Source organism: Ochotona curzoniae, unplaced genomic scaffold (assembly GCF_017591425.1).
Source record: "Ochotona curzoniae isolate NIBS_2020 unplaced genomic scaffold, NIBS_Ocur_1.0 contig_1302, whole genome shotgun sequence".
Lineage (NCBI taxonomy): Eukaryota > Metazoa > Chordata > Mammalia > Lagomorpha > Ochotonidae > Ochotona > Ochotona curzoniae.
In genome coordinates, this window is record NW_024465035.1 from 13,813,519 (window position 1) to 13,832,577 (window position 19,059).

Genomic DNA, 19,059 nt, shown 5'->3' on the forward strand with positions numbered 1-19,059 from the left:
TAAAAGGCAGTGAGACAGAGAGAGAGAGAATCATCCATCTGCTGAATTCTTTGTCATATGCCTACAACAGCTGGGGCTGAGCCAGGTCAAAGCCGGGGGCCTAGAACTCAGTCTGAGTCTCTTATGGAGGAATAAGGTCTAAAAGTACTTCAACCATCATTGATAACCTTCCAACATGTGTATTAGTAAGAAGCTGGAATGCAAAGTGGCACCGACTTAAACTCCGGGACTTAATGGGCTGTGAGTGTCCACACAGCAACATAACCACTGTACCCAAAACCCACGCCTCCCAACCAAATTTAAATAATAGGTTTATTTTCGTTCCCCAAATTTTCAAATTCATGTGTACTTTTTTCCATATTGTGCTTTTCCATAGAATTTTTAAAGATGTCTTGTATGAACTAAAATCCATGTCAATATTTCCTTTATAATATGATAGGTAACATTCTTCCTTAAATTGATGATGATTTTAACTTTTAAAGTATTGAAATAAGAGTGTTTCCTTAACTTTGCTAAGTAAATTTGTATTGTAGCTTTGTTGGTTTGTTTGCCTAAAACAGCATATTCTGTAAGCCCTTGGCTCATTATATCACATTATGTTTTAGATAGTTCATGTTTAAAACAAAGTTTGGAGGAGTAGAAGTACTCCGATAAACAAGCAAACAGCAATTACTCCTTCATAATTACTGTGCAACTTTATTGCCATGCATTATTATAATTATATTTTAAATACTCCCTATTTGCATGATAGACCGTAATGTCTTCTCATATATTACAATCTGTGGCTTTTAACAACATCACACTTCCACAAAGGCCTTTTCTTCATTTATTCCCTGTTTTAACTACTGCTAAAAGAGACTTAAACTAAATTAATTGGCATCATAATCCTACGAGAAGAAAACTGTAGGCGATATTTCTGTGCTGCTGAAATCATCACATTATTCAGCAGATTTCTTGTTTAAAATCTGAAATGTATTGCTTCTTCGGTTGAGAAATCAGTCATAACCAAAACTGTTCCTCTCAGTCTTGGCATGCCTACAAATCACCTGGGAATATAGTTACACTGAAAATTTGATTCAGGTGGTCTGGGAAGCCGCCCAAGATTCTGTAGTTCTAACAGCCTCCTAAGTGGTGATGCTTTGCTGCTGGCCCATCAGCCTTCCTTCAGTATCACCCATTTCATGGAGCGAAATGCAAAATACTGTTAATGCTGTTCACGCATGCCATCCTCACGCACCCTTTAGATGTTAACTTTGTACCTGTAAGAGTGGAAATTCATTGCAACCATCAAAAAAACATTTTTTTTTAACAGAAACAACCTCAACCTGTGAAAATCTGCCAAGTCAGTGCTAGATTATTTTACTCATTTTACTCTGTGGTGAGTTAGAACAGCATTAAGAAGGCAGCTTTAGGGTTTGGGAAAGGGAGGTGTGTATGTGGTGAGAAAAATAGGAATTGCAGGCAGAAGTAACCTTAGGTAAGGGTTATGGCTCTCTATGCCACTGGGGGCCTCAGAGGAGAAGATAAAAATGAAGGAGATGAAATTGACATTCTCTAATCAAGAAAGTTGTATTTTACCTTGTAGTATTTAGGATTCATACAGGAGCTGGAAAACCTGTTAATGACATGGTCTCCTTTGCAGAGCTAATGGCCAGAATTAGGGGCATGGAATTCAAGGATAATACTATAGTTATATGAGAGTACTTATAATTTGGTGGGTGACTATTTTGGCCCAGCAATTTTTAAAAATTCATACATTTTTGGTAATATTTACTGTTCCAGAACTTCTTGAAGCCTTCTGACATCCCTTCATTTTTAATGACACATTTGAAATGCAAATCAATTCTAGTGGTTTTTTATTTTCGTTTTCTTTAAGCATTTTTAAAGATTCTTTTTCATTTAAAATGGTTAATACAAGATATCTTCAAAATAGGTTACTTGTAACAGGCTCAAAATAAAAGCCAAAAAAAGAATCAGGAATGCTCTTTGCAGGCAATTGCAAGTGAACATATGTAATAATACATGACCACATCAAATGCAAGGACAAAGGGAAGTCTCATTCTGGTGTTGACATAGGAGATGGGTCCAGAATCTTAGTGGTTGTGTGGGCCCATGACCCCACAATCACCATTCTGGATGCATGAATCCTCTCTGTAGACACCTCATTTTTATTGTTTTTGGAGTGCAGTTGCAATACTGCACTCCCAGGGGGCTAGACTAATAATCAGTGAGTAAGCTGTACAATATTACTTGACAAGGAGTGAGGATAAACAGAAGGGTCAAGAATGTGGGTCATGAATGCAACTAGTTTTCAACAGAAAACATTTTCTCAATGGGTGAGAAAAAGGAACTCTTTTTGGTTTCAGACTATAAACTTAAAATCAATATGTGCTTAACTCAAATCCATACACTAACAAACGAGCCCTCCCAGAGACACTAATGTATTGACCAAATTGGTTAGGGCAATGTAGGTTTTTCTTCCATTCAGGAAGGAATGTACTGTACACATCAATTTCCAAGGGAGAAATTGGCCTTGTTGGGTTTTTTTAAATTCTCAAATAGGGGCCCAGTGTGGTAACCTAATGCTAAAGTCCTTGCCTTGCATGTGCCAGGATGCCATGTGGGCACTGGTTCATGTCCCAGTGACCCTACTTCCCATCCAGCTCCCTGCTTGTGGCTTGGAAAAGCAATCAAGGATGACACAAATCCTTGGGACCCTACAGCTGCATGGGAGACCTGGAAGTGGTTCCTATTCCTGGTTTCGGATTGGCTCAGCTCCAGGCAGTTGTGACCACCTTGGGAATGAATCAGTGAATGGAAGATCTTCCTCCCTGTCTCTCCTCCTCTCTGTAAACCTGATTTCCAATAAATTAAAAATGAATAAATGAAAACAAAAAAATGGATAAATATTTTTAAAAGTTCTCTAGTGGTAATATTTCTTTTTTTTTTTTAAAGATTTATTTTTATTATTTTCTCATTGGAAAGGCAGATATACAGAGAGGAGAGACAGAGAGGAAGATCTTCCATCCGATGATTCACTCCCCAAGTGAGCACAACGGGCCGATACTATGCCGATCCGAAGCCAGGAGCCTCTTCCGGGTCTCCCACGCAGGTGCAGGGTCCCAAAGCCTTGGGCCGTCCTCGACTGCTTTCCCGGGCCACAGGCAGGGAGCTGGAAGGGAAGCGGGGCTGCCGGGATTAGAACTGGCGCCCATATGGGATCCCGGGCGTGCTAGGCGAGGACCTTAACCACTTGCCACCGCGCCGGGCCCTAATGGTAATATTTCAGTTGGAATAGCAGTTCTGGTTAATTTTTCCTAGAGAATGAATTAACGTAACAAACCTCCCAATCAGTTTACAATCATGAGTTACGACATACTTTTAGCTGCATTGTATCATCCGGCTTCACTAAATGCTCTATTAATTATTCTCCCTCATATTCTAAAGAGATTTTATTGGAGTGGAAAATGAACGATCAGCTTCCAGCCTTTTGCAACTTTCAGGGGACAAATGAGAAGACTTTTAATTTTGGTTGCGATTTCTCTGTGTGTGTGTCTCTGACCCTCTTTAGGACAAAGCTCCATCTCTTCCCAGAAGCAATTCTTATGGTGAAAATGCGAAGTCCCCAAGGGAGAAACATTTATGCCCTCACAAACAGCGACTGGGAATCTGTCTCTAACAGGAATGGAAGGGTCCATGCTTACCTTTAACTTCTAAGGCAGGTTCACATTATGCTGTGACTGATTCATTTTTTTTCAGCAATATTTATTTTCTTCTTTTATGGTATGCCAGCACTATTTTGAAGCCTGGCTAGAACAGCAGCCAAGACTACATGGGGTCAAATATCTCTGCAGAACCAAGATGTTACTTCAAAAGATATTTATTACAAAGCACTACTGTGACTCAAATTATGACTTATTTTTTTAAGAGGAATTTGCTCACATGGAATTGGTTTCTTGTCTTCCCAGCCCCCAGTGAGCCTTTACTGTGCAAATTCGCCGACGGAGGGCAAAAGAAGCGTCAGAATCAAAGCAAATACACCCAGAACGGGAGGCCTTGGCCCCGGGAAGGAGAGGTGAGTACCGACTGGCAACTTTTGATCAAAAACTTGGCATTTCGGAGAAGGGTGAAAAGTCAGACATTCCTATGGTTACCCAAACAGCTTGAAAGGGGCCAATGGGCAGGCCTGTGTTATTGCGTTAAAGGTGAAATTACTTGATAAGGACTATGGGAGTTCAAAATTGGCCTTGCTTCTGCACACAATAAGTCTTCTCTCTTTAACCAAAATCGAACCTGAAATCACTGAAACACATATTGACAAATAAGTGAATTGTAACTGTACAAGAATTATGAAATGAAGGTATTTGTAAGAGAATGTTTTCAGTGAACTCCTGTGTGAGTAGATGAATGTGTGTTGCTAAGAGGGCAAAGACACATGATTGCTTTCATCCCACCAGTAGTAATCCATTTGTGCATGCATGCAAGTTTGTGCATGTGGCTCTGGGTTCATTACATGATGTGCTGTCTCTTATTGATGTGTATATCAATGCAAAAGTAGACATTTCCTTTTGGTGAAGAAAAAGGAACCGATATTGACACACACATTTTTACTTTTGACAACAAGAAAAACAAAAGTCGTTTACTTTTCTAATACACATTAGTGGAAAGACCATTTCCTGGCTTCCAGGGCACTTGGGACTGGATTACTTTGTCTTGATTTTTTGGTCAGGCAAGGGCAGCATGTCAATAAGGTCTTTTTGTTCTTTGAGAAAAGGAATGGGGTTGTTTCTATGATTTCAATCAATGCCGTTTTGTGCCAAGTGCTAATTTCAATACAAGAGTTTTCTCTCATCCTTTCTATGTAGAGCACCCACTTCATGTGTGTGTGCCTCATTTAGGAGGTATTGTACCGATGTGGTATTTTCCACTTTCAGTTCTGAGAGCAGTTGTTAGAAGGAGAGGGAGCTGCAATTGTTCTCAGCAAAACTTTTAGCCATTTTCCAGTTCCTGAGATTGTCTATTTCGAGTATTGCTAAGCAGGTCTAAAGCCTTATGTTGAAGTACTATATAATATACAACTCATTATGTTAAGACATGAAAACAATCATCTGTGTGAATCAGAAACTAACTAGAAAAAAAGGCAAGAGTTGCAATATTTCCAAATTTAGAAAAGCAGTTGATATCATGTTCCGATTAAGAAATGGGAGTGATGAACCAGGTGTCTTCAGCATGGAACTTCGTGCACATGCTAGCAGCCCATGGTCTCCGGAAAATAGCTGATGCCTGATTATACTTATCACACCCATCCCACACCAAAAATTCACTCTAGAAGGATTCTCTGGCCTTTAGGAATTGGGTTGGATGTGAACACTACAGATTAGTTATCATGGAATCACACAGCATATCCAAAATGCCCCGAGAATGAATTACTTAACTTAGCAATGATGATGGAAACTTGAGTTCCTGCATTAGTACGAGGATATCAAGAATTTGTGCAACTATTTTGCTACTGTACATAAAAATCGAAGGCTTTTGGTTTAGTGAGAGAGAAATGCTACAGGTACTGTGGCATGGAATGATAGGGGAGTCAGTTATAAGATGCTGAGCACTGTATCATTAAGAGTAGCTTTTCCCTTAATTTTTATTTATTTCCTTTCATTTTATTTGAAAGGCAAAGAGACAGAGGTCTTCTACTTTCTGGTTTATTATCCAAATCGTAGCAATAACCATGGCAGGACATGGCAAAAGTCAGGAGCCTGAAACTCAGCTTGTGTCCTTCACAAGGGCAGAAGGGATCCAAGTACTTGGCCTATCTTATGGTGCCTTTCAGGATGCACACTGACAAGCAACCAGGATGCTGTTCCATGTATCAATCCTAAACAGTGTTTTTACCACTACACTGAACACCCACCCACAGACACAGTAATTACAGGTTTGCTTCCATTCTTTGTTTATAAAATAAACAAAATGGTTCCAACTAGAAACCATTATGCTCAGTGAAATAAGGCAATCCCCAAAAGACAAAAGTCATATGTTCTCTGATAGAAGGCAGCCTTCATGCAAGATATGAGATCAATAGGTATATAGTTAAGCATGTATATATGTATATTTGTCTAGGGGATCTGTATAATGGAGTCAAGTATTCCATGAAGTTGAGATACATTGCAGTAAGCATCTTTACTTTTGAATAAAAGACTCCCAGTGAAACTGTTAAATATATCTTGACACTGGAATGCTGGACTTTATACCATTGTCCATACCCTACAATGTCAGGATACACTTAAATGGAAGAGCAATGGAGTTGTTACTGTTGTTGAGGGACTAAGCTATTGTCACAATAAATGGGAAAACTTTGAGGGAGAGTGGAAGGGGAAATCCCTGAGCCTAAGGAGCTGTATCATGAATAATAAAGATATTAAAAAGAAAAGAGTGGTAGATTTTCCTGTTGAACTATTGGAATCAAGGACAATAACATAATTATCTGTGACCAATAAAGATATTCAGAAGGAAAATGATTAGGAAAAGAAATATCATGCCTGAGGAAATATGCTTATTAAATTTGGTTTAAGAATGAGCCTGATAGTTTTTACAGCTTAATTTCAGCCTTTGATGTAGACATACCTAAAATGTTGATAATTTAGTGAGCTCATAGTTTATGGTTTGCTTCTATTTCTTCTCACATAAAACTTGCTATAGTCATTCAAAATAGAGCTGCATGGCTGATGAAGTATAACATAATAAAAATTAATTCCATACAAGCCACTGTAATTAATTTTATGTACAAGTTAACACTAACAACTGAATTTCATTGACCTAAGACACATGTTTTGCTGCTAATTTTTGCACAATTGAATATTTCTAAAATTGATTTTTCTGATATAAAGAATGACAGCTTACAAGACAATTTGCATTGCTCCTGTTAGTTGCCTGGGTGCCTGACCTGTATTTCTCCTTATGGTCTTTGACCATGTTGACATTCGGTCAGATTCTCAGAGAATTTGTCTCCCTTTTAAACCAGTGCCAAGTTTGACACACACAAATTTCCTTGAAATTCATTGCTGTGAGGTATACTGGAGTTGGAAGTTCAACAATATAAGGAGAAAGCCAATCATTGATATCAGGTGGTGGAAGAAAGTAGGTATTTGTTGCAAAACACAAAGCAAGGACCCAGGCAACAATTTTATCATCCCAGAACTCCCCAAGGAGTTAGGGTTAAAGGTTCTGTAGACTGAAATGGAGCTGAGAGATAAGTGATCAGCTTATGTCTAAGTTCCTGGTCAGTCAGTGAAGTTTGGGATCTTCCTCTTTTGATCTATGAATTTATTAGTGAATTTATGATGTCCACGTGGATTCCGGTTGGTTTAGGGGTTACATGAACACAGCAGTTACCTTCTGCCAGGCCTGGAGTTCCCCTACCCAACTCACTCCAGTGCGGCATGGGTCATTGATATTCTCATCCCCTGAAAAAGCAAATGACTCCTTGACCCTAGCAACAGAACCTTGTAAAGCCAGCTGGATCATTCCCTTAGTCAGTGAATTCTTTTTATAAATAGCAGGCAAGGACACCTTGAACTAAGGGAGACAGATAAGAACAGATAAGAAGAGTCAGGAAAGACACATGAAAGTCCTGCTTTTACATTGCAGGAGCTCGCTTCCACTGGTCAGTGATTCTCATAAATTCACTGATCTGGAACCAAGAGTATTCCAAAGCATTCACAATACATGCTAGACACATAGCGAAAGTTCCTTTAGCTTCTGTCTTCTCTGTTCCAAAAATAATGCATCTACAATGATGCCCCCAAAGCCACAGACATCATTCGTATCACACATAATAATAATAATAATAATAATAATAGCTGATCAAAAAGCAAATATCCAGAATCAATATTGCAGTATTTTGTTGTCTCCTTCAGACCTGCAGAGCAAGCAGAGGTTTGAGTTCTCTGCCAGTACACTCCCAACTGGCCTTGAAAAGCTGATTCTTTACCCCTGAGTTTTATTCTCAGAGTGTGAAGGATTTTCACTTTCACAGTTAACATACAGCTACAATTTTCACTAATTTCACAATTTTTATTAGTGATTCTCCCATGTACAGTGACCCTGAAATAACATACTGAAGTGTTCTCTAACATTCTTAACTAGAAAAAATCTGACACACGTGGAGATAAGTTTTCAGCCACAATATAATGCTATTGGCCACGACTTCAGTGTTAATTAATGGTATATATTAAGTACATGTCTTCAGGTGGAAATACAGTCTGTAGATTGACAAGTGGGTGAGAATCTTCCCCCGGTGGCTACCCTGCATTTCCACTACTGTTTGAGTGTGGAAGCAGTTTACTTTTCATGATTACACAGTAGAACAAAACCCCAAAGGATAACAAGAATCAACTCTATAGTATCTTATGATTATTGTTATTGAGCAGGATGTAGTCTATTGATTATGCTTATGCCCTTCCCCATTCATTTAAGAAGATAATTAACACAGATTTTCAAAGTTACCAGTGAGCCAATCATCATTATTTAATTTCAAATGATAATTAGCAAAGATATCAAAGGATAATAGCAAGCCGATTGCTGTTATTTAAGGAGTCATGTTAACCAACCACCAGTTGTTATGGGTTTGAAAACATTAATTCTTACTGCATTCGATCTACAGCAAAGCTATCTAAGAATTTCAAGGAAAGCCCTGATGACATTCTCTTTAATGTCTGTGAGCAATGAATCGGCTTGTAATAATTTCACAAAGACCATAAAACATTTCGCCCAGTGTAAATCACTTACACCTTCTTCAGAAAGAATAGTCCTTAACCTAACTCACAGAACTGTTTTTTACTCTCATTGTAATCTTCCACTTTCCTCAATGACCCATCCACACATAGCAAGAAGACTGGAGAACATTTACTTCAGGAACTAAAATGGGTCACACTGGGAGGGCAAAAGTTGATGGTAAAGGGTAGACCAATGACTATGGCAGTGATGGCAAATATACCACAAGTGTACTACATAAAATGAGGATATAGGTGTGGATACATAAAATGAGCATATAGGTATGCTCTCAACAGAAAATGATGTGCTTCTTGCAAGCCTTGGGCGGTCACTAGCTGTTACTGACACTAGAGTAAAACACATGATTTGAGTCAATTTTAACAGTAGGGAAGACAAGATGCTGTTCAACAAAATAGCACCTTTGCCTTCAGCTGAAATTACTCTGAATGCTGCAACCAGCTCATTCGTTGCTTGTGAAGTCACCATTCAATGTTCTTTTTTTAAATGAACTCTGGGAATTTGAATGTGAGATCCAGGAATAATTTCTGTTGCCTTTGAAGTCATACTGGATGCAACTTAATTTTAAAACATCAAACCACTAAAAAATTTTTTGTGTAAGAGGCACAAAATCGGGAAATGTTTAAGTAATTGTATCCTCTGTGTTTTCTGGCAATAAACTTTGAGGAAAAAAGAGAGAGGAGAGGAGGAGAAAGAAAAAAGACAGAGAGAGATGGAATTAGAATACTCTCCCAATGAATGACTAGGGACAAAAATAGATTCAGGAGAACTGAAGCACAATTCTCATAAAATAATATATCTAAAGAATTATTTGGAAAACAATAGTACCATCTAGACTCAGGATCTCTTTGATCCTTTCCTCTGAGTTTTGGAACAATCACTTGTTTAGTTCACTACTAATTCTTTCTGTCCATTATAAGCCTGGATGGTTAGTTGCTGTATTCTTTAATAAGATCTTCAAATAAAATTAAGACATAATCTACCAACCTTGTGAGGTTTTACGAAACATCTTTTCCCTTTTGAACTAAAAGTGGGTATTTACATTTGAGGGTATTTCAAACAGCTCTTAGACAATGGAATTAAAAGGCAAATTTAATTTTGATCGAAAGACATTTTGAAGCTCATACTTTTTTTTTTACGTAATATGTCTTTTCATGAACTTTCTGAAACTCCATTATGTATGATTTTGAACACAGTGATGGATTGCCTTTCAGAAAGTCTACCTGCACTGGAAAGTTGGGTTCATTAGCCTGCTCAGCAGATACCATTTTATGCATTTTATGTTTTCCTGTGATAGTAAGTTCAAGGTGAATAAACACTCTTTCTAATCTAAAAAAAAAAAAAAACCTTCTCAATAATTAACTTTGTTACTCATTAAAATGCACTATTTCAAAACTCTAGGTGCAATATTTACTAGCATATGATCGGTAAGAACAAATCTTACAAATCCTGAAATACTGGAAGTAGCATAAATGATGCTGAGCTCCTATCCTCTGCCTGGCCAATGCTCCTAAGGAGAGAGTTGGAACATCTCACCTTTATGGAACAAGGGTACAAGTAAGGAAATTGGGAGCTTTAAGGATGGGAAGATTATAGCAAGTCATGACAGTGAGAAAGGTTGAAACTTTATCTTTGTTATTCTCTTGACCAAGTTTCCATGGGACAAGACAGATCAATTGTGCATTACATGACTGGGAGAGTTCTAGAGTTTGGGAGCACTGTTCTAGCCTGCCGCCACACTTAGATTTGACCCAAATAATGTTTAAGCCATTAACAACATTGAACTACAAAAAGGGGTGTTGAATAACTCACATTCTGAAACTTTCCTCCAGTTAGTTAGTTGGATAGGTTCACACTAGCGGCAAGCTCAACATTTTTAAGTTTTACACTACTGAAGCATGTTACGGTGCCATTTAAAAGGTTATTTGTATGTACTACACTATTGGCCACAATATATCAGTCACCCTTTACAGATTAAATAGTAAGTTAGATGCCACTAAAAACAAAGAAAAGGAACTTGGAAAACTGGAGATGCCATCAATTATTGTCTGATACCCAATTTCACAGATATTAGATTGAAAAAAAAAAGCAGTGCAAAAATGTGTCTTGGAATCCATGAAATATTCCGTTTTTTAGATTGAGATAAAACAAGTGCATCTACACAAAATAGGATTGGACAATCCCTGTCATGGTTAGCTGTCAAGGAAGGCTTTAACTGGTTTTACTAAGAAACCCAGTCTAGATCTTTTTTGACCAAAAATTTTTGACATGTAACCATGTGCACCATAAAATAGTATTATACTTTCTCTCTTTCCTTTGAAACTGACCTTTTTTTTTCTGGACAGCTATGGGTTTTCTCAACCTTCCAGTCTTAATTCTGTTAGCATCTTTTTTTTCTGGTCCTTCTCTGTTGCTATATAAGGGAGAAATTCTGTCTTATGGAGATGCCTTAGCAAAAGCCAGAATGGAGAGCTATTGAGATGACATAGTACATATGCAACAACCTTGTAACTCCTGTTGCTTTTCTTTTCCCAAATATAGAGGAGTTAATTTTCTCTGTTCTGTGGCTATTTTTGCTACTTTAAAAAAAGCGATAAATCTCTTGAATCCTGCATCTTCTTTGCTTTATTCTTAAAAAAGAAATACCTCTTGAAAATGTCAACATGACTTTTAACAGTCCTTTGCTTATCCCAATTCTGGAGCGGTCATTCTGAGAAGAAAAGCCTGTAGGTTTTCAGCTGCGTCCAGATTCTCCTAGGATCCATCCCAAGACAATTTATGCACCCTGGCTTTCTTATTGCATTGGAAAGATCTCTTAGCAATCCCAATAGTCTTCTCGTTCCCCACTCCCAATCTTTATGACCAATCAAGGGTTCAAGCATTTTTGTTAATAGTTCCTTTTCCTGAAGCTAAAAAAAAAATTTTGTTGTTGTTTGTTTTGTTTCTTAGTGCACTGCTACAATCAGAATAAAAATACACTGGTTCCATTTTCAAATGCAAATTACCTGAAATCCGAAATAAACATTTTCTGCAAGACATTTATTACTTTGCTTAACACACATTTAGTGAACATCTGTGATACTTCAAGTGCTAGATTAGGTGGAAGAAATCTCATGATAGATATGGACAAGAACTAGCTGGGACATACACATGGCAATTTGTGGTCGTAATAGTTGGCATCTTGAGTAGCCTGAAAAACAAAGTAAAGACAGCAACTAGACCACATGGGGCAGGGAAGGCAGGCCAAGGGAGAGACCATGACACTGAGACAGGTTGGTGGAATATGATGTCAGTTTTCCCAAAGTCAGAATTTTGCAGTTGCTGAAGCCAGGTGGGCACTGCCTGAGGGCATTGTGTAGTGTTACCTCCGAGTTTGGTGAAGGGCAGGAAGTGATTTGCAGAGAAGTTTGTAGAGATCCACAGATCCACAGCAATGGGTCATGAAGAGTTGTGTCTTGTCATGACAGGATACTACCAAGAGAAAGGACCACTGTATGCTCAGATGTACCTTTGACAAAAACCACGCCTCCTAACACATGCTATGGCTGATAGATGAGAAGGAGTGGGTTGAGATAATATGCACCAGAATGTTATACCAAAAGACATTACTAAACACCCACATGACAAATGGTAGCTCGTAAGAAGGCAGTGACTGTGTATTGAACTTCTTCATTTAACTTGGCAATGTGTTCAAAATTCCAAGTAGAGACAGATTTAGAAATCACAATAAGAAAGAGAGGGAGAATCCTGTCCTCAACTCTTGTATTTCGAAAGCGATGGGAGCAAGTAATGCCAAAGAAGAAATTACTCTCTGAAGTTCAGAAAACAAGGGGAGAGGATCACATGGTGAAATAACACAGAAGAATCCAATGAAATTTATAATAAATGTATTTCTTGGCTTTGCAAAATCTTTAAAAAAGTGGGTGTTGTGTGCCATTTCACAGAGTGATTGGCACTTTCTCTTCCTTATCTCAGGGCTGTGTAGATCTCAATGATTTCCTTGTCTGCTCTCCTGTTTGTTCCCCATCTTCTTGGTAAGGAAGGGATGACAGCACGATGTTACAGGAAGCACCCCTTCAGCAGGCAAGAGCAGACCACAGTCTCTGCTTGGGAAAATAAATTATCCATAGCCCCTTTCCCCTTTGAGCTGATCAGAGACACCCCTACTGGACCTTGTCACCTGCCTCCCCCTTGCACAACCTCCCTCCCAAAACATCTTTTGTGTCTTATTGTGGTTGGAAGTTCATTCTCTCAAATCCCCTTTCAGCAAGTGAACTCCAGGCCTGCACTCAATTTTGCTCTCAGTGTGTGTGTGTTATCCTAGGATTAATTCCTTCCATTACAGCAAGGCAGTTAAAAAATGGTTCTTTCGTGGACTAGAAGCTTGATTTATTGTCAATTAGAGGCTTGTGATGATACTAGATTTGTATGGGTTTCTCTGAATATTTTGAATACCTACAATTATGGTATCACCTAGGAAACTTTTGGTTCCTTGAGCAGCATGATTTTTTTGGATTTCTGAGTCCTTACAAGGATTCTAGCACTAAAATGACTGTGCCATGAACCCTGGCTTTCCAGGCTTTGTCCTTACCTTCATCTTTCTGGTTTCAGTAACCTCTGTCCTGCCTCCTGTCTTGTGTGTCAGAGCCCACACATCTCCAAGCCTACTTCTGAATCAGGCTTTGATCTGCCTTACTTTTACAAATGATACTCTTTATCTCACCTTGAATCCAATATTTTAAAACAAGTCATGGAGGATATAATTGTGTATATGTTGTGCTAAATGAAATTGCCTCTCCCCAGTATAAAAATAATCCTTATTCTATACAACTTGGAAAAGCCAGAAAAAAAGAAATGAGGAGACAATTCATTTATAATCATACTATCCAATTGGGTACATTTTATGGAAATTAGTTTTAAGTTTACTTCCCATCAGAGGTTTTTATTTTTTTAACTGCCCTTATTTGAACAGTACAGAGAATGTATATGTGGATGATTTTATGTGCCAGTCAAAAATTATTTTTAAAATTTAAGTCTATATTTTAGACAAATTGTGCGCACAATGTTATTTCATAATCAGCTTATAAGGATTTGTATTCTAAATAGGCAGATGAACATAGTTAAGATAAAATAAGATTCTTCTTCAATTGTAATGCTTAAGTATTTGCAACACATTATACTTTTCAAAGCCTCATTTCACACACATCGTTTTACGTGGTCTTACTTTGCTCTTTGATTATCTTATCCTAACCACCTAACAATTGTAATTGCTGTAAAAATTGGTTGCAAGAAGTACATTTCTGTGAAGGCAGAATCCCGACAACTGCTTTATTTTGTCCTCTTCAGCTTTCTTAATTTGTCATGTGACAATGCAATACACAGTGTTTACTGAAATATGTAGTATTTTCTGCAAATTTACTAAAGTGTTATTTTAAACATGAGCATAGAAAACTGGAAACTTTGCAAATGCTAATTTATAGCTCCCGACCCTGTTCCACTCCATCAAGATGTAACAAAATAGCGAGATGCGATAGGAAAATATATCAATGCTCCAGTTATCCAACAAGTTCATTCTTTATACATTTGTGTAAACTTTACTATACCCAACTATTGGGTCACCAGTCTACATCTGCATTACAGAAATACTTTCAAAGATCATTTTAAAAATTTCACTAATATATCTTGTCACTGGTGGTGTTAACAATCATTGCTTCTCTGTTCGCACAAATGAGGATGCACAGCAGTTCAGGGGCTATTTCTGGAGTGAGAATCCCCATTGTATAAAATGCATGCCTGAAACAGTGCCTTCATTCTTAGCGTGTTTTCATATAGCCTAACAAAATAGTTCCAATTAGTACATCTTGTATCCAGCCCTGAAGTCAAACTGATGTGTCTCAATGAGTTTCCCCCACTTATTAAAAAATAGAGGTACCCTAATTACACCAATAAAACATTTCTTGTAAAATATTTATTTCTTTATTACTGAATCTGTCTAGAAGATCTACAAATATCCTTTCATGACTGAAAAGTTAGTTGCTCTTGAGAAATGAATGTTCTGTTTCGTTTGAAATAAGTTACAAATGTTTCCATTATACGAATGATATCAACTTGAACAACAAAGAGTGTGTATTGAATAAGAGTGACAGCATGAAACATCACTTTTCTACATGTGCGGTGTGACGTTTTTGTTTTGTTCCAAGATACTGTTGCTTCTCTGTGTGACTCTGAAGTTTAAAAACATGCCATGTTATTTGGTGATTACCTAATGACGATTTCATGGCTCTAGTTTAGAATAAACTTTGCTAGATAGAGCTGCACAATTCATTTCTCTTGTACCTTTGTGCAAACAGGCCAATGGGAATTGAATGCACAGTCTGCATGAAGACCACATTAGAGTCAGCAGTGTGTTACACATGAAGTGAAAACCAGGTGTAGCCGAATGTATTCAATGTGCCTTGTTTTGTAGCCCACTGTCTACCACATGCATGTGGCACCCACTGTCTCTTGTTATCGCCTGTTGTCAAAGGGACTCAGATGTAAGACTGTCCCTAGAGAACATCAGGAAGCAGGTGAACCATGCATTCATCTCGTAGCACCTTTTGCGTTGATCATTTCACCTTAAGCTCCTCATCCTTGTCCTCAGGTAGCCACCCCAGCTGCTTTTGCTCTAGATCTGCGACTCCCCACCTCATCCCTCCTTCCCAAGAATTTTCTGTCTCTTGTTGCCTAATCCTTCATTGACAATATAATTTCCTGCTCCAAAATGCACAGAGGCTCCCTCAGAGGAGCTGGACAATCAAGATCCCGTCCTCACCATATGAGTCTTGTTTTTCACTTTTCTTGCCCCACATATCTTCTACCACAAGTGAGTCATGCAACACACCATTTTTTGTTTACCTCTTTCCAATGATGCTCCTTTTGTGCCAAACTGCTCGTCACTCACCATATCCATTTGCTTTAAATCTTATCCATCATTCAAGACTGTACTCAGCTGTAACTCCTCAACACACCATGCCTGACTGCATGTCCTTGACATCACACCTTGGGCACTCAACGCATGTCGCTGTGTATTATAACATTAACATAAGTGTCTTCTTTCCAGGCATTGTGGTGAGCAATTTACAAATGTAATCCTCATTTAAATGTAAGAAAAATGTGATGAAATACCATTTAATACTTGAGGAATCTGAGATTTCAAACAATTTTCTCATATTTATAGAAAGAAATTAGCTAAAATTTGAGTCCCGGCTTATCTAATTGATACATATGCCCTTTCCATTAGCCCATATTACCATCTATTCAGTTATTATTTTCATCTTTTGAAACAATGGATGGAGATTGGAAGCTTAATAAAATATCAACACTCCGCTGAAAAAGAGATGGAATTCATTGGAATTATTCTGTTCTTTGCTGGAATTTCACAGTCAACTGCAACCTATGAAGAATTCAATCAAGAATTGGGAAAAAACATATATGACAAAATCTTGTCTTCGTGATAAATTTGAAATAAAAGTAAAAAACATGCTTGTGGCATTTCACATTTCCAGAAGTACTCGGCACCCCTGGTTGCTCCCTAAGCTTTGTTTGAAAATAAGTATAGGGAAAAGAAGGGAGCATGAGGTTCATGAGGGAACACCTCCTCTATGTCCCCAAGTTTTCAACAATCTGAGGTACTTAGGCGGCTGAAGGTGTGACCACCATCCTGAGTCTCTCATGCACTAAAATGGTGCTTACTGAATACAAAGCGCCACTTGATTCATTTCGCCTCCAGGATGACATCAAGACTTCAGAGTTGCTCCTGGGGAAGTGTCATCCCAAATGCACAGCTCTATGACTGCCCCCTAGCATCCAAGACTGTGGAGGTTCAGCAAAGCCCAGGGCTGCTCACTGTAGAGGCACTGGGGGTGGGGGGTGGGGGGGGGCAACACCTGCTGGTTAGCGGCAGAAGCCCCCTCCGTAGAAAAATCTATACTTTGGATTTCTGTATATTTTTACACCACTGCTTCTTTTCCTTTCCCCTAGCAGGCGAAGAACAACAGCCTTTCTTTATTAGGAGTTTTACTCTTTTTATCTCCTCATCGCTTGTCAAATTGCCATGTACATACTTAATATGTGTGTGATCCCAAAGTTTAAAGAAGCCATGGAATTATGATTTAGCAAGTGTTTTTTTTTTCAGGGTTCCACACTAACTTCTGACAGCTATTATAATTTTGCTTCCTAACTCCGTTTCAATTTATGTCTGCTCCTTTTTGCCAATTGCATACATTTGTAGCCCTACACCTTTATTCTTCATACCAATCTTAGTAATAATTTAAAAGTTGGTATCCTGGGAAATAATGCAAAACATGCATTAGGAAGCCTTAAGTTTTTCATTTCAATTACAACTTAAATACAAGAAATTCAATGAGCCCTTTAAGAAAATTACCTTTAACCATACCGGATAAAGGAAACACTCAATTATGGAAGCTCATGGTTTCTTTTCTTTAAAAATATTGTTTCTCTTTTCTCAGTAAGTCTTTAAAACTCAAGTACTTAAAAAATTTTCTGAAGAAATTACAGGTTCAGATGCCTTGTTCACTTCTCACTCAGTTTCTCCCAAAGTGTACACGTTGTTGGTGCCTTATTGTAGAGTGATAGGACGGCTATCAAGTTGGTGTTAGTCTAATTTACTTTTTTGTTGTTGTTGTTTTGCTTTTTACTTGAGAAGAGAGAGCCCTCTCATTGATTGGCTCTCTCCCCAAATGGCTGAAGCAAGGGGCCAGAAACCCATTCTAGATACCCTCTGAAGGCAGCAAGAAATGATAATAATAATAATAATAATAATATCTTTAGCTCTCTGTATTCATAGAGAGCTGGATTAAGTATTCAGATCTGGACGTCAAAGCGAATCAGTTAGCTACACATCCACCTTTTAGTCTCTTTTCAATGTCTTTAGAAAAAGAAATAATAAAAACGTTAAACAAAATCATCTATCCTACAACAACCTTGGAAGTTTCATATTTCAATCTTTACCTTCTTGATGTATTTTGTACTCACAATAGTTCAGGTAGAAGTGTGGTGTGTTCACATGATCGTGGAGAACTTTGGTGGGAGACGATATTCAAACCCCTTGACATCCTAGACCAAAGGTGCGGTTGAACCGTGGAGCACAAGCTGCATCTGAACACTTGGGGTGAAGCATACACCTGCCTCCGCGCGTGTGACCTTGAGCAGGTCACTTGATTGTTGCGAGCTGCAGCACCTTCCTGCAATAAAGGGACTTGATGGATGGAGTTGTGGTGAGGATCAGATGTGCTTGAAGCAAAAAGGCAGCTTGTGAAGCAGCGGTTTGGGAGCTCCTCAGAGGTGGCCCTCTGCTTAGAAACAGCACAAAACCACTTCCTTCTTAGTCATGTGTCCTAGAACTTCCACTGCGTGTAAAAGATCTTCATTTTTCAGCATTAAGAGGGACAGACACTGGTCACATCATAGATTAGCATTCTGTGACCCGTAATCCCCCCAGCTCCCAAGGCATATGTTATAGTGAGGGGTTCTTTACATTTTCTTCTGCAAAGGTGAAAGGATTAGAAGTGTTTTTAGGCATATTAATTGTTGCTGTCTTTTTTCCATGCTGTCAGATGTGCAGTAGGTGCTCTTGATAATTCTAAGAAATTGTAGAAGTATGAGATAGAGAATAGTTGACGAGGTATAAATGGACATCATCCAGCACGCGCTATTCCTTGCTTTGTTTAGTTATAAAGCTCTTCACTCACTCACTGCTGGCTTGTGGTTTGTATGCAATAAAATGCTGGTCTTGGCAAGGCCAGTAAAATCTTAGTCTTGGCGTAAGGGTAGAGAAATATAGAGAGAAAATAAATTTAAGTCATTGAAACTAAAGATTAAACTCTCTGTGTGTCGAATGTTTGGGGCCAACTAATAAAAATGTTGAGGTTTATTTTCTCCTCTCTCCACCCTGTACACAGGCTGGCATGGCTCTGACATATGACCCCACAGCTGCCATACAGAATGGGTAAGTAGATCACATTATCTCCATGTTGATTGCTGGAAGATCATTGTGCTCTGAAGAAGCACTAAAGAAACAGGTTAAAATACGTTTTTACACTTTTGTTTGTTTTTACATTTGAAGCAAGAACTTTAAGCCCCAACGTTCTCACCACCGTTGTTTTTTGTTTTGTTTTATTTTTTTTTTTTCTCTCTCTCTCTCTAAATGACTCTGGTCTCCCATTGTCACAATGCCTCTGCTTGCATTAAACCCTTTTATTTCTCTATTTC

At 38.3% G+C, this 19,059-nt stretch overlaps 1 protein-coding gene across 7 annotated transcripts in view; it reads left to right on the forward strand.

The window, feature by feature from the left end:
- RBMS3 (RNA binding motif single stranded interacting protein 3) overlaps positions 1-19,059 on the forward strand; it is a 632,648-nt gene that overhangs the window by 515,818 nt on the left and 97,771 nt on the right. For 6 of the 7 annotated variants that reach the window (XM_040963914.1, XM_040963885.1, XM_040963911.1 and 3 more), the window contains exons 7-8: positions 3,969-4,075; positions 18,750-18,796. In XM_040963914.1, coding sequence (XP_040819848.1) covers positions 3,969-4,075; positions 18,750-18,796 — 154 coding nt within the window. Of the gene's footprint in view, positions 1-3,968; positions 4,076-15,313; positions 15,353-18,749; positions 18,797-19,059 lie in introns of all 7 variants that reach the window. The other variant, XM_040963904.1, reaches the window with a different exon arrangement.